Source organism: Taudactylus pleione, unplaced genomic scaffold, assembly GCF_031769625.1.
Source record: "Taudactylus pleione unplaced genomic scaffold, aTauple2 ptg000637l, whole genome shotgun sequence".
Classification (NCBI taxonomy): domain Eukaryota; kingdom Metazoa; phylum Chordata; class Amphibia; order Anura; family Myobatrachidae; genus Taudactylus; species Taudactylus pleione.
In genome coordinates, this window is record NW_028285039.1 from 4,077,958 (window position 1) to 4,093,651 (window position 15,694).

At 40.3% G+C, this 15,694-nt stretch overlaps 1 protein-coding gene across 3 annotated transcripts in view; it reads left to right on the plus strand.

The window, feature by feature from the left end:
* The window catches only part of TENM2 (teneurin transmembrane protein 2), a 2,186,131-nt gene that overhangs the window by 1,545,188 nt on the left and 625,249 nt on the right, over positions 1-15,694 (plus strand). Inside the window, exon 8 of one of the 3 annotated variants that reach the window (XM_088454942.1) lies at positions 9,972-10,094. The exons of the other annotated variants lie outside the window; for them this stretch is intronic. Coding sequence (XP_088311068.1) covers positions 9,972-10,094 — 123 coding nt within the window. The remainder of the gene's footprint in view (positions 1-9,971; positions 10,095-15,694) is intronic. 3 annotated transcript variants of the gene reach the window in all.

Consider the following 15,694-nt stretch of genomic DNA (forward strand, 5'->3'; position numbering starts at 1 on the left):
TCAATTTGTGTTCTCATCCGAGTTTTGCAGCGAGTTTCACGATTTCTCACCCGAGTTTGCTTTTAGTGAATTTGCGAGTTGTAAAAAATGGCCAAACACACCCAAGATTGCAATCTCGACCAAACACGATTCTTAGTAAATTTACTCCTAAGAATAATAAAGAACAGTACTATATTACTCCTATACTCTGCAGAAAAATGCAGGACAGACTGCCCCTGATTTTGGTAAGCTAATTAAAGATTGGACCTACTGTACTGTACTACATGTCTTTCACTTCAATATTGTTGGAAAATGACTGTATTTTGTACAATATTTCACTTTTGTCACTTGGATGTTTGTTGTATTTCTCGCAGCTGCCAAACGTGTTTTGCTCCCAGTAGATTCCTAGCGCAGAACATACTGTGAGGTTTTGTTGAGCACTAGTAAAATGGTAGGAAATTGGTATAGTACATTCTGTTTTATTTTGCTGCTGAATCAGATTTAACCCTTTAGCATCTTAGCATATACAGTATGTTCATAACTGCAAAGATTGTTAAGTGAATTATTTCAACAAGGTCACCAAAATTGTTTCTATGAGGAAATTTGAATGAAAGGATGAGAAACAACAAACAAATAACCTACGTAGAGGTCCAGAAAAGACAAATGGTACTACATGTAATATTCATCTATACGTCAGGTGGTCACAATAATTACAGTATTATACCAAAACCAAACCAGTTTCCAATATTAATCATAAAATGGATGTTTTTTCCCTGTTCTCATGCAGCACTTGAGGGTTTTCAAAATGAGGATGTCTTTATTACATTCTACTGAAATTTTCCAAAAATATACAAAATATTCATAAGACTAAATTAACTAAGCAGCTGCTTGTCTGCGGTTCTGCCATTGTGTTTAAAAGGTCAATAAATCTTAAATGCAAAACCAGAAGTGTTCCATCCACTTCTTCCTGTCCTCTCTCTTTATATGACAGGAGACAGAAGTGGATAGGGAAAAGTGAGTAGGAGAGATAAAGGGACATTTATAAAAATAATAATAGAAAAGCACGTCTGTGGTCTATTATTTATCTCCTTGTTTTAAAGATCAAAAGAGTAAATGGGTCAGTGTTGGACTGGGGTAAGGGGAAGCCTTGATTAATACTTCTCTACTCTAGCCCTATATTATGCAGAGTGGTGCAAGTTTCTTTTACCAATGTTCAGGATGCTATTGTAACTTTGCTTAGCTAAGGACAGTGTTGGAGCAGGAAGATAGGGGGCAGCAGTGGTTGTGGTAAAAACCGAATCTTATTGGGTATCAGCTGTCATGAGTTTTGGATAGCCAATAAAATTCGGTAAAAAAAACCGAACAGAACCGAGTAGAACCGAGCCTGCACATCCTCTTGAGTTGCTGATACATCCAGCTATGTTAATCAGATTAGTTCACAAATAATTGTATAATTTACAATCATTTCTAAGTCACAACCACAAGACAACTTACAAGTTCTTATTGCTGAACAATCATTTTGGTCATATCAAATAATAAACAGCATCACATAACAAGCTAAATGAATTACCTGTACAAGCAGCTTTAATGTCTTCACCTTTTTTTCCTTCCATTATACTCTGCCCATTATGTCCTTTCCATCTTGGCCAGTGAGTTGATCTTTGTAGTTCTCAGTCCTGCCATTATCTGCCTGGCAGCATTGCATATACATACAGAGGCCTGGCCCTCTGTCTTAGTGTGCACATTGGACAGAGTGTTTCTACGGGTCCACTATTTAGTCATGGTCCTGTCAAATCTGACCTATCATTTCCCTGCTCCATTGCTCCTCCATTTGTCTTTGTGCAATGTAACCAAACTTTGCACGTTTCACAGTTCTCTCCTGTCAGTGACTATTACTAATAATTACACTTTCCAAACAACAATCCTATCCAGTCCAATTCAACAGATAAGAGCAGAAGATTAGCTATTGAATTGGATTTATGGTGTGAAAATGTCCATTTTCACAGTCTTTTAGTAAGCATAATATTGATAAATATGCCCAAAACTGGGATAAGAAACCGAAATGCATACAGGACAGTACTTGCAAAAGATCACACTGTCTAAAGCTTCAGAAATATTATAGTTAATATAAATAAAATTGGCAACAGAAACCAGCATATATACATAAATACTTAAATCACTTCCTTGAATTAAAAAAAATGTAAATATTCATTTGACTTGTTTAATAAATTGATTACTTTTGTGCTGATATCAATTTTATTTATAGTGCTTTATGCATTTCTGGAGCATTGAATAGTGTATTTCCTTGCAATCGCTGTCTCTTATGTTTTTTTTATTAACTTTTAGTAAAGTGGCCAGGACAATTTCAGCAATATATTTTTGTGTAGCCAGGTGAATTTCTTGTTACATTGATGGTATTTTTAAATGTAAAAAAGTTTTAGTTTTCCATGATAATATAGTTAATATAAATAAAGTTAAATAGATAAAAATTGGACAAACTAATTCCTGGACACCACTCTGGGCTGAATGACAGTCTGGCTACATGCGTGCACATACACAGTACCAACCATTAATACAGTGGCTCATGCTTTATGTCTGACCACTATAGAATTTATAGTGTGTGGGAATGACTTTACCAGGTTCTATAGTTATTTTCAATAAACTATAACTCATATAACATACAGTACATAGGGGAGATGTACTAAGCCTTGGAGATTGATAAAGTGGAGAAAGATTAAGTACCAACCAATCAGCTCCTGACAGTCATGTTACAGGCTGTGTTGAAAAATGGCAGTTAGGAGCTGATTGGTTGGTACTTTATCTCACTTCCACTTTATCTCTCCCCATAGAAGATAATATACTTTGAACTGCATTGAGCAAAAAGAACATTAGAAATGATAATGAGCAGTTGGTCAATTTTAATTAACAATAACATCATAAGATAATTTTCAGATGCAAATCTTTAAAACCTGGGTTTGTTCCTGCAAATAAGAGGCAAGTAGCAAACTACAATGATATTTCTAAACACACAGTACACCACTATAATACATTACCATAATGTAACTATTCCAACACAACAGGTGATCTATGCACCTGACAAAAAGGCAAATGCAGGGAGGTTTCCGGTTGCCTGGAAACCGCCCTCCCCAGACCACACCATGGCCACAATAGAAATAGTAATATAATAGAATTTTACTAGTGCGGCATGTTCTTCTCAGTATCACAAATGAAATAATTAGCACCACGTGGATCTTTTAACATGTGTCAGCCAGTAATAAATACACATGTGCACCAACTAGGAGATTGGAAAGCATGCACTGTTAGGGGTGCACTTTTATAGACCATCAGCAGTGTTCATTATTATTAGTACCGTATAATATTACACTATCTAGTGCATAATGAGACCAATATGTACATATATATCCAGGGCAGTGCGAGGTTCTTCTGCTGCTCCAATGATCTGGAATGGAGCCCACATCTGAAATAAAAACATTCAGCTCATGCAGGATGGCCCTATATAATGGCTTACTATGATCGCTGTATATGCTGGAATTATGATACACAATACACTGTGTATGACGCATATTAAAGCTGATTAAGGTCTAATTATCTCTCATAGCCCTCTTCATGGACTGGCCACACTCACTCTAAAATCAAGCATTTGGAAACCCCCCTCTAGAAATCCTGCGTTTGCCACTGTGACACATGATATATTATCTGGGACACTGTTAAAATAATTGTATACAAATTAAGAAGTATAAAAATAATAATAATAATGTATTCCCTCTGTTGGTGAGAAAGCACAGAAACACTGTGACCCTACCAATGTAACGACTGCGCTCGAATGCTGTCCCACATTATGTACTGTCCTCATTTCCAGGCGATGCTCCCTTAGATGACAGCTTCCCTGCCTCCTGACATTTGCATATAGAGGTTGCTGTGTTACTGTACTCTCTACTAAGTTAAAGTCATAACTGTTCAGTGCAAAATTTACCTCATTCCACATTTGGGCATGACATTGTGTACATTTCTCTGGCAGAATCTAGGTGTAAAAGGCCTGCATGGAGTAACATGGAGTAATTTTGTTCTGCCCAGATTCCCATGCGCCGCGCGCACCCTTCAACGGCAGTATTCCACCCTACAACCGGGCATTGTCTGAAGTCTTGGCAGCACCACAGATTTCTGGCCCTACATTGTCAAAGCTGGGTGTCCCAGGGACTCCCCTTCACTGCCAATCATTCACAAACACATTTCCATGCTGCCTTTGATACATTTTGCTTTGGTCAGTTAGTAGGTTGTGGTTTTATTTGGGATTTTTTGATAAGATTTTCTTGTTTCAGTTTAGACTATGAGGGATCAAAAACTTTATTTGCAAAATGTGTGTTTTACTTTTTTTTACTATTTTGGTATAATAGGCAAATGTATCTGTCTTCACCAACACAGGGATCAAAAAGAGCACTGGCACATTTCAACATGGGGTAGGTTCCTGTTTTTTTGTGTTCTAGGCCTGATGTTGAAGAAGTAGAGAGATATTTTGCTACTGCTCAGGCACAAAGAACCCTGAAAACGTTTATTGTGCATGAGTTACACAGAGTGTACACACAAAGGCGCTGTTACATTTGAGGCGCGTGTTATCAGAGATGTCTTGGGCGCTCTTGGATGGTGACTGGGAGTTGGCTAAACAGATGCATATGGGAGTGTTTGGATGCACAGATACTCAATTGCTCACTTCGGAGGCTAAACTCAGAGGGAAAATCTGCACCAGCCATAGGGCTGGAGCAAGTTTCCAGGATGCGACCGATGGTGGCATCTAAAGACGCACTACAGCTTCCTTGCACATGCATACACATGGATGTACACCAGAGAAGGACTTTGCAGTGGCATTTAAAGAAAATAAGCTCTTTCGAGCAGGGCCCTCTACCCTCTTGTGCTTCTCCCTACTGTAATTTAATTTATCTCTTACTCCCCACTAGGGCAACTAACACTTGCTGCTTATGTGGGTGTAAAGGTCGCTAATATAACAATGTTTATTATACATTTCCATGTCCTGCATTGTATTGTATTGTAAGTCACTGGTTACTTTTTTATGTACTTTGTAAGGCGCTGCGGAACACTTGTGGCGCCATATAGATAAATAATAATAATAATAATTTGCATAAAGTCACAAACGGGTGATAGCTATAAGATGTAGCTGCAGCCACATCTGCAACCATTTCTGAATCCGCCCTATTGGCTGGAAGGTTTTGGTTGGTAGCGGAAACCAGCCCAGGCTGTCTATTTCATTATGTCCCTATTAGCAGAACCTAGACCACTGCACACTTATTGTATTACACTACACTGAACATGCAGCAAACCAGCAGTAGATTTTATCAATTAAACTTCGCTTCTCTGAAACAACCTGTTCCACCGCAATCTTACCCACAATTTCACTTCTAGAGGGCATGCAAAAAAGTTAGTGCAGTGGCCAAAAATTAAAACACTAATTATCCCAAAGATGACAGATTCTCTTTAAATTCATTGATAGAACTATCTTTATTGCATTAATCAGATTTTCATGGTTTTTCCAGTGAAAAGGGACTCGCTTTGGCTTCCCATGAAATCGGAATATACTATAGTGTTCTCCATCTGTATAATCGGCCACTTTGGCAAACAGATGTGCTCGTACGTACTAATTGATCTGCATTGAATCAGTCACATAATGTGCATGTCTTAGGTGGGGCGTTCTTAGTGTGTCTGACCTGGGAAGGTGGCAAAGTTACCACCTCTACCAATATTTAAAAGGCTAAAAGGATTTTCCAATTAATATGTTGTAATTAAGAGGTTGAAATGTTGCAAAGCCCAATTAATTCATTGTTTTGTACAAGTCTTTAGTTGTATTATGCCACAGAAGAGCAGAGCAATAAAATGCTACCTTGTTAATCCTGCGTTGAAGTAAACTTCGGCCTATGTGATTGTACATTGGTTCCATAGGGAGACGTGTCTAAGCCAGCAGAGTGAGAAGGCAGCAGTGCTAGTGGGGATAAGAACGTGCTTCATTTCTCAAACACACATTTTGGAATTAGCTTTTATTTTCTGCACAGAGTTCAAAGAATACAAGAACATAACTCATGCCCTGTAAAAGCATTCAGCGTTCAAAGTGGTAGAAAGTATCTATCAGAATAAAAATATTACTAGTTAAACCTTGTCACGGATATGAGCATTTATAAATGTGTTGCTGCCCGGTGCCACAGCACGACACAACCTGAGTTTCATTTTTAAATCCTTAAAGACTCCTCTGACCAGATATTTTTATGGGTTTATTCATTGTTAGTATTATTGGCATTGAATGGAAGGTGTCACAGTACTCCACAATTTCAGGCATTGGGGAATGCAGAACATAGATTAAGCAGCGATATAACAGGTAAAGAAATAAGTGTGGATGTGAAAACAGAGGGTAGAAAGGGCTTTGTGTGAGAGCCTAGAATCTGGAGTGAAAGGGGAGACAAACAGAGAGAGGGGAACTCAGAGAGGAGATTGAGACTGTGGTGTGGGCTTAGGCGTGCGCAGGGTCTTATGGAGGGATATAGCCATGCCTCCACATAGCCACTCACAGACCACTCGCCACCCTCTTCCTGGGGGGTGGCCGATGACGTGGCAGCGCTGGATTAGAACTCAATCAGGCATCATTGCTGCATCTCCCTCAAGTGAGTTGGAGTACACGCTAGTAGAGTGGTGGTTTTTCAGAGAGTAGGCCGGAGAAGAGTCTGGTTGGACGAGAATTCTATAAGTGGCAGAGGAGAAGTATTGTAGGTGGAGGTGAGTAGTGGTTATCAGAGAGGAGAATGTGGCACATATTTATTTATTAACAGTATCTTATATAGTGCAGCATATTCCGTTGCGCTTTACAGTTGGAAACAACATTAATAGAACAAAACTGGGTAGTAACAGACAGCCATAAGGGTAAGAGGGCCCTGCTCACAAGCTTACAATCTATAGGTTAAAGAGTATGTGAGAGGAATTGCACTGATGTTATTAGGATCTAAAAACAGAATTTTATTTTGGTAACATTTTTAAATAGCTGACTATTTTGATTGATTACTGATGACTTTCGGCACAGGATTTAAAGCAGCGTTTGTTTTTTTTAAAGGCAAAACCAGACAGTTTAAATCATGCACCAAAAATTTACCTTTTCCCCTGACCACCATTGTTGTACACAGAGTTGTTGGTGAATCTGTGATTGTGGACTGTATATGAAAATGTGCCATGTGTCAGCAAATAGGATCTAACAGTATTTATATATCTGCTCATTTTAGGTCCATCTTTTACTGAAATCATTAATTACAGTAAAATCTTTATTTTATAGTCAAATCTAGCAATATATATATATTTATATAGCACTAATCCACGGCACTCACCATTCCTAGATTTGGGGTGCAACATGGTATGTGACACCACATTGTTTAAGTAGAAATCACAGGGGCTCTGCACTCACCATAATAACTAACAATAATAATAATTGTTATTATTGTTAGTTATTATGGTGAGTACAGAGCCCCTGTGATATCTGTCCGGCACCAGCCGACAGGTATCTTGTAGGGGATAAAAGGTAAGCGCTGTTTCACTTCTTGTCTTATGCTGTATTCCTGAGGACAGGGCTCTGCGCAGCCCAGATTTACCATGCACATTAGCATATAAAGATTTATTATAAAAGCCTTGGAGTGCCGTGCCTGGTTTGTACATATAGTACACTATTGGATTTTATTTTGTGTATATATATATATATATATATATATATATATATATATATATAACCCTGCGAACCCGGCACTCTGCGTGGTTTCAAACAAATATCTTGCTGTGGTGCCCTCCTAGAGTGTCAGCCCACTCCCAATGTACTGGTTCGGAGGTATAGGCGGCACTCATCCAGACTTGTAATAATTAAAAAATACATCCTTTATTTCCAATGTTTCGGAGGGAGTACCTCTGTCTTCAGGGACACAAGAATGATCTGAAGACGGAGGTACTCCCTCCGACACGTTGGAAATAAAGGATGTATTTTTTACTTATTACAAGTCTGGATGAGTGCCGCCGATACCTCAGAACCTATATATATGTATATATATATATATATATATATACTGTATATACACACACATATATACATACTAGCTAGGATACCTGGAATTGCCTGGGTTGAAGACTGGACCCAGAAGTATACTAGTATACACAGAGGGTCTGCATTTAATATGAACTTGCATGAGTCATCAAGTTTGCCCAGACTATAAAAGGATACTTTTGTAGCTTTCTCACAGGTTTTTGGCAGACTGCCAATTTCCACTGGAACCAGCCCCGAAACCTGTGAAATTTAAGTGTTGTCCTTATTTTTATGGATTATGTGACAATGTGTGGCCTTGACGAAGTTCAAACCTAGGCAAAAACCTAATAATGGTCAAACTACACCACCATGCCAAATTTGGGGGAACTAGGTGCAAAACTCTGGCTGTGCATAAAGTGCAAATAGTCGGATAGACAGACATAATTTCTCTCTTATTATATATATATATATATATATATATATGTACACATACATACACTGTAGACAGCCTAAACATGATTCAGGATGTTTATACTGAATGCTCTGTACAATATACAAACATGCCTTAGCACTTCCATATACTGTCCATGCTTATTCACCAGTACGGTCAGACAGACCCACGGGAGTACAGCAGAAATCCCCGGTGGGCCCCACTGCCTGAGGGCACCACCCACTAATGTCAGGTTCCAGACTGTGCACCCAAATTATACATTGTTACTTTATAGAGGGTCAGTTACCTGGTAGAGCAGGAACATGGATTAACATGGGTGTTTGGATGGCTTCTATAGAAAAATTACACCAATATTCCTGCCAATCAAAATTAGCGGTTGAGTTAACATATCTGATGTTTTCTTGTGTGAAAATAACATTTAAGATACAGCATTTTTCTAACTAATAATGTAGTTGCAAAAAAAAGTACCATGCATGTATTTAGACTTTAATAGACCTAATGCAATTTTCATTGAGTTTTAGACACTGGCTGGTTTGTACATATGTTCCCTATAATATGTAGAGTACATTAATCTGGTGTATATATAAACAGGATAACCATCATGTGCTTTATTATTATTATTATTATTATTATTATTATTATTATTATTATTATTATACATATGTTACATTATACTGCATTCCCAGGGCTACAGTATGTTGTATTCACCACAGTGCATAATCTGGTACATTGTACTGCACGAACTATCAGTATGTACTATATATGTTTATAAAGGGGCACAGACCATGCACTGTAGTATCCATGTTGACAGCAGGCTATGTCATCTGTGTAGGCTGGCCACACCCCTAGTGGTGACTGGCCACCCCCATTAAACATGGACCCCTACTACTACATTCCTCTGGTGGGCCTTTATGACCCAGTCTGACACTGTCACTAGCAGTGCCTTGTTAGGAAGAGGAGAGCTTCATATTATGAAAAATTAGGGGTCCACTACACTGTGACACTATTACATATGTTAAATTATAAATCCCACATCCCCCACTCTTGTTCTTCATTTATTTTTATTTTTAATAACATATTTTGATTTCTATTATTATATACTGTAAGTCCTGGAACTTGGCAATCAGCAGTAGACTTGTAACAATGGCTATTGGGGTGAGTTGGGCCTAGCAAGAGAGCTTCTTGTGTACAGACAGTAGGGGCAGATAATATTTGAAGAGATTATACTAGTCTATATAAAGAACAAAACCTCTTAAACATTATCAGACACAGGAAATATTCCATGGTTTAGAAAGTAATATATTGTGCATACATAAATTCTCCGCCAAACAAGCCCTAGCCAGTTAGATCTTTCAGTGTTTCCACTGGTATAACTATATCCATTAAACAATGGCCTGAATAGGTTCTGGCACTTATTGATTTTTGTCTGCCTATGCCTGCTGACCTGCCATTTCTCCTTGTAAACAGTCACAATGGACTCTGCCAGTGGGCAAGGCTGCAGAAACAATATGAAGATGTTGGAAGGAGGTCAGAGAGGGAAAGCAGGACCAATTATATGCCCCCTGGCAAAAATTTGAAACACTGGGAAAGGTTAGTGAGGTGCGCTCTGTATGTTTTTATTTATTTGTTTACCTTTTTGTGAAAAATGCGCCACTCAACTATATGGAAATTGGCAAAACTTATCGGGGAAAATATCTTGACTCTTCTAATGTTGTTAAAGTTTATGAATGTTTCGAATTGGGGGGGGGGGAGATGCATCAAGCCTTCTAAAGATAGGAGAAGTGGACAAGTGTATAAGTTGCCCCCAAGCGACCAATCAGCTTCTATGATTTTATAGAATGTACTTGATACATTTCCCACTTGGCCTTTTATGCATAATTTGAGTATAGTACAACCAATGAAAAATTTTGATTTTAGTACTTTGTAGTTGTATAATAATTTGAACCACATATTCTGGCTTTATTCATCAGAAGACCAGAAAAGTAGAGCACATCAACAGGAGACGTGAATAAACCAGCATAGCTTTATGATAAGTAAAACAATTACACATCAATAGATGGTCTGCAGATTTTCTCTCATTGACAAGTAAAATGCCTGTGAATGCCAAAAAACACTCAACACTTCCCTACTCTCCAGGAACTTATAGGAGACTACCAAATCTTGCGTAGCTATAACGTTCGCCCAGAAAAGCAGGCAAGTCTCCTGCTTACGAGTGGAGTGGGCGGCCCAGGTAGCCTGATGACGCGATTTGCACTGAATCTACTCATCATGGCCCTGCCCACCTCTTGCCAGTACAATGCTGGTAATTGCAGCATTGCATAGTGGGGGCATGGCCACAGTCATACAATTGCAGCATCACGCCCCCTTCACTGCCCATTTTACGAAGCACCGCCAACCTAGCTACCCACTCCCAGAGAGGCAGCCCAGAATCATTAAACACTACTTATTCTACTACTAACACGTTATTCTAGCTAATTTGCTCTGAAAATATTAATACATTGAATTGTTCACCTTCCCAACCCCATATACCGTATGAGAGAAAGTATTCACCACTCTTTGTGTAGGTGTGCTTCACAGAATTAGCAAAGGTTCATTTTTAAGATTCATTAGACCATCTGGATATGCTGCCTATTGTTCACACATTTACTGTATTTACAATAAAATATTGTTTGAAACACTGTAATGAGTAAAAATAGTATTCAGTAATATTAACCATCAAGACTTCAAACTGATGTACAGTAACATTAATCCTCAGGCGCTGGAATAATCAAATCCTAATTTGCTATTTCTCTTCTTTAAAAATGATATATTCACAATTTGTTTTACAGCTTATCCATTATCAGTTTTTACCTCTTCTTTGCCCCTTTCCCAAAAAATGTTCACTTATATGTTCATCCCTAATTATTTGTTTATCTTAACAAGGTTATTTTTAATTGTATTGCAATAGGTCAGAGCACCCATTGTATTCAATTGTCATAACTGGTTACACACGTATGCAAACAAGAATAGAGTGATCAGGGTTTACGTAACCTGTAGTGTCAGAATGATATTACTTCAGCTCAGACAATTCCTGCTTGCCCATTTACATGTACATTTAATGTGGGAGGGGCTAGGGCAACATGTAGCCTATTTGAACATTTAAATATATATAATAACTGGGTAAGTCTGTCCCGTCTCCCCAGTAAGTGAGCAATAAATGCTTGGGCATGTGCCCCAATGGCTCCCACTGTGAGTGAGGGAGAAGGGACTGGCCTCCAGGGTCAGTATGGGAGCAGAGGTGCAAGACAAAGAAATGGGGGGTGTCGAAATGGAGCAGCTGTTAATGGGGGGGCTGTTGGGAAGGAACTGCAGGGAGGGGATGCAAAGGGTTATGGATTGAAAGATCTACAGTAAAAAGGTAGACAATGTCTAGACAGGCAATAGGTCGACAGGGACAAAATGTCGGCACATTAAAGGTCAACATGTAAGAATGTCGACATGTACAAATGGGCAATAGAGTCAAAAGGTCGACATTCATATGATCGACATGAAAATGGTCGACACAATATTTTTACTATCCCTAATCTTAACCCTAACCCTCCCCTTGGTGCCTAACCCTAACCGTCCCTTCTAGTGCCTATCCCTAACCCTCCAGTAAGTGCCTAACCCTAACCCTTAAAAAACTAAAAAATCATGTGGTGACCATTTTCATGTCGACCATTTGCATGCTGACCTTTTGAACCCATTGACCATTTGTTCCCGTCGACCTTCTTACATGCCGACCTTAAGTGTCGACATTTTGTCCATGTTGACCTTTTGTCCCTGTCGATCTATTGACTGTCTAACATCTGGTGTCTATCAAGACATTGTCTACCTTTTAACTGTAGATCTTTAGACCGGATACCGATGCAAAGAGGGCTGAGCTGAGCGGGGAGAGAAGACTGAAGTGATACTAGTATTAAGATATAGAAGTGGGGACATAAGCTTCTATCACAATTGTCTGGAAAGACTGACAAGTCAAATACACCTCTATATGAAATAAATCTAAAGATTTCGATTTTAATTAGACTCGTCAGTTACCATAGCTAAGTTGCAGGAGGCGCTATGCTGAGCTGATTTAAGTAAATACTTTCAGTCAGGGACGTGCAGTCAGGGGAGGCAAATAATTAAATGAATACAAAGAAGATACTTATGACCCATATTCTGCGTCATAAGTATCTGTTTTATATTTTTCTAATAATTTTTACAGTGGAAATAGAGTCAAATTTGTTCTGGAGGCACTGAGGGTCTCATTCAGACCCGCTCGCGAGCGCAGGACGCTCGCAAGCGGTTCGATGGTACCCAAATGCACATGCGCATGACGGAGGGAGCCCCATCGTGCGCATGCGCGAGACCCGGATAGTGACAGCCAAGCTGTCGCTCCGGGTCTCGCACCAAGGGGGCGTGCTGCCGATGGTGAGTGACAGCACTTCCCCTTTGGTGGACGTGCCGGGGGCGTGGCTGCGAGACGGAGGCGTTCCCATGGGAACGCCTACCGTCTGGGTCCGGCCCCACTGACATCACTAGTGATGTCAGTGGGAGTGATTTTGGCTCTGATAGAGCCAAAATCACCCCAGGGCTTGCGGCAGCGAGACCCTACCGCAGGGTCTCGTCGCAAGCCTGATGGTCGCGATGGTCTTGACCATAGCGACCATCATCATGGACGCTCGCATAAGCTGTGGGTGGTCACCCACAGCTATGCGACCGTCCAAGAGGCCGCTCCATTTTTAAGTAGGAGGGCCCTGATTCAGAGCGAGCGCTCTGGTCAGAGCGTCCGGCTCTGAATCAGGCCCTGAGAGCGGTGCCTCCTGCTGAGAATAGTAAAGGAGATGAAGCGGGGGGCAGTGCCCAGCCGCGGCCAGTGAAAGCCCATTAAAAAAAGCAGGAGAATCCAGCACCTATACAAGTGCCTCATTAGCAGGGACGTGCTTTCAGCCCACATCAAAGCACGCCCCTGTCAGTGAGGCAGATGTGATTGGGCATCAGATCCAGCACTGACAGTGACTGTATCCGGCTGTCACTGTCAGTGCGGCACTCTGTGACTGGGACAGTGTCAGTGACAGTAAGGAGGCCCTTAGCAGGCAGCATGTGAGTGTTTAGTTTATTACATTCAATACACTCACTATCACTACTCACTAAGTGGCTATATTGTTGTCCAGGTCTTCCGTTAACTTAATAGTGGCGCACCGCTATTAGGTAAACTGAAGCCCTGGACAACATATTTAAATATGTTTTAGTGTTATGTTTTAACTGGAATAAATGAGATTATTTACATGAGAATAACCACCTATTGCAAACATCAATAAATCCTGAGTTGATCAGATACATTATTATGCTGTTGGCTGTGAGTATTCCTGTGCTGTAAATTCTGATGAGATACAGGGGAATGTATGTAATTATTATTGTGCAACCTGCCAATTGAATGGTGGATTTAAGGTACCTCTTTCGGGTCTATATACTATGGGGCATATACAATTAGCAGTGGGATTTCACCCGCGGCTAACTGACAGGCAAAAGTCCCGCAACGGGGGGGATTAGCTATTCAATTATATAGCTATTTCCCTGTGTCATTAGACCGGAACTCCCGCGCGAGAACTGCGGAATCCAGGTGTTATACCCTCTCACGCAAGGCCGAATAGGGCGGCTTCACACCGATTTTACCTCGCACCTACATGAGGTGCGAGGTAAAGTCCGACAGCGGGGACTCGCACGCGGGGTCTCAGGGACACCCGCGCGTGGATTCCCTGCTAACTGAGTCACGACCAGCGCAACAATTAGCCGCGGGGTAAACCCCGCAGCTATTTGGATATGCCCCTGTGTGTGTAATTCTGGCTCTCCCCAGCCACTGACCTCACCGCCCGTCACTGCTTACAGTTATACAGATGCTCTAAGCCTGCTCTAGATAAATCCAAGTTCCTTATTTAACAGTTCATACATTGTTATGTTTTGAAACATCTACACTACAAGTCACACTGAGAAATGTTCTATATTAAATAAAAGCTAGGATCTTCCGAGACCAAAGTGCTTTCTCTGGACTGGGAGAGCTTTTCTATAGTAAGATTGCAGTACCCATCAGAGTCGTCCGTGCTACATCACAATTTCCTGAGTTAGGCTATAAATTAAAAATTAAATGTAAAATGTTTAGTTGTGCACGTTTATGATCAGCCCAATCTAATTAGAGAATGTATAGAATGAAGACACTGTTACACGGTCAGGAGCCTTCTCTGCTCGAGAGGGAGTAAACAGTGTGGCGCAAGCTAGAATTTAGATAAATCTGCGAGCGCATAGGTCAGCTCCGAGGGGAAGTAAGTATGTGGTGCTATAATGGTAGAATGTAAATCTCATAGCATAGGACAGACAGCTGCAATGTGTCAGTGCTAAGCTTAGAGTGTATAGAATACTTATTACTCACTAACCCTTATAGGTGTCTATTACACTCCCACCTGTAACATTTGCCAAATATTGATATATAGATTAACTATATTAATCTATATATACAGGATAGATAGATAGATAGATAGATAGATAGATAGATAGATAGATAGATAGATAGATAGGACCTTAATCATTTAAATTGATTAAACTCTACCACCCACATACTTATAGTTAAAAGATGTTCAAATTACAGATTTTGCAGATAGAAATGGGCTGTAAACGACATATGGGAGTTGTATTAAAATAACAGCATGAAATTAGATTGGGGCCTATTTATCAAGACTAATGGGCCCATTACACATGCAGAGACGCTAGTTTCCGCATGTTTTAAGTACCAGGCTCATGCATTAGCAGGGGCCCGATAGGGCCGCATAATATTTAGCAAACTGTTAAAAAGCGTTTGTTCCAGGAGCCCCACTCCTTCCTATGGGATGGAGATCCAGGGTTCACAAGAGGGATCCAAGCAGATCCCTCTGCCGTTTACTCACTGTATGTGCCCATGCATGACCTCAGATCACGCATGCGCATTCGGCCGGGTAGTCTCCAATAAGTAACACTGCTACTATATACTTAACTCGCAGCGAGTTGGATACTTAATCATCGGGGATCATCCAACCCAGCCCCCTTTGAAAAATAGGCCCCCAACACTTAGAAAAAATCATTGCTGATGTACAAAACATATCACTACATTTGGAACAATGGTGTGATCAGTGAGGAGCGCCCTTAGACATCCCTAA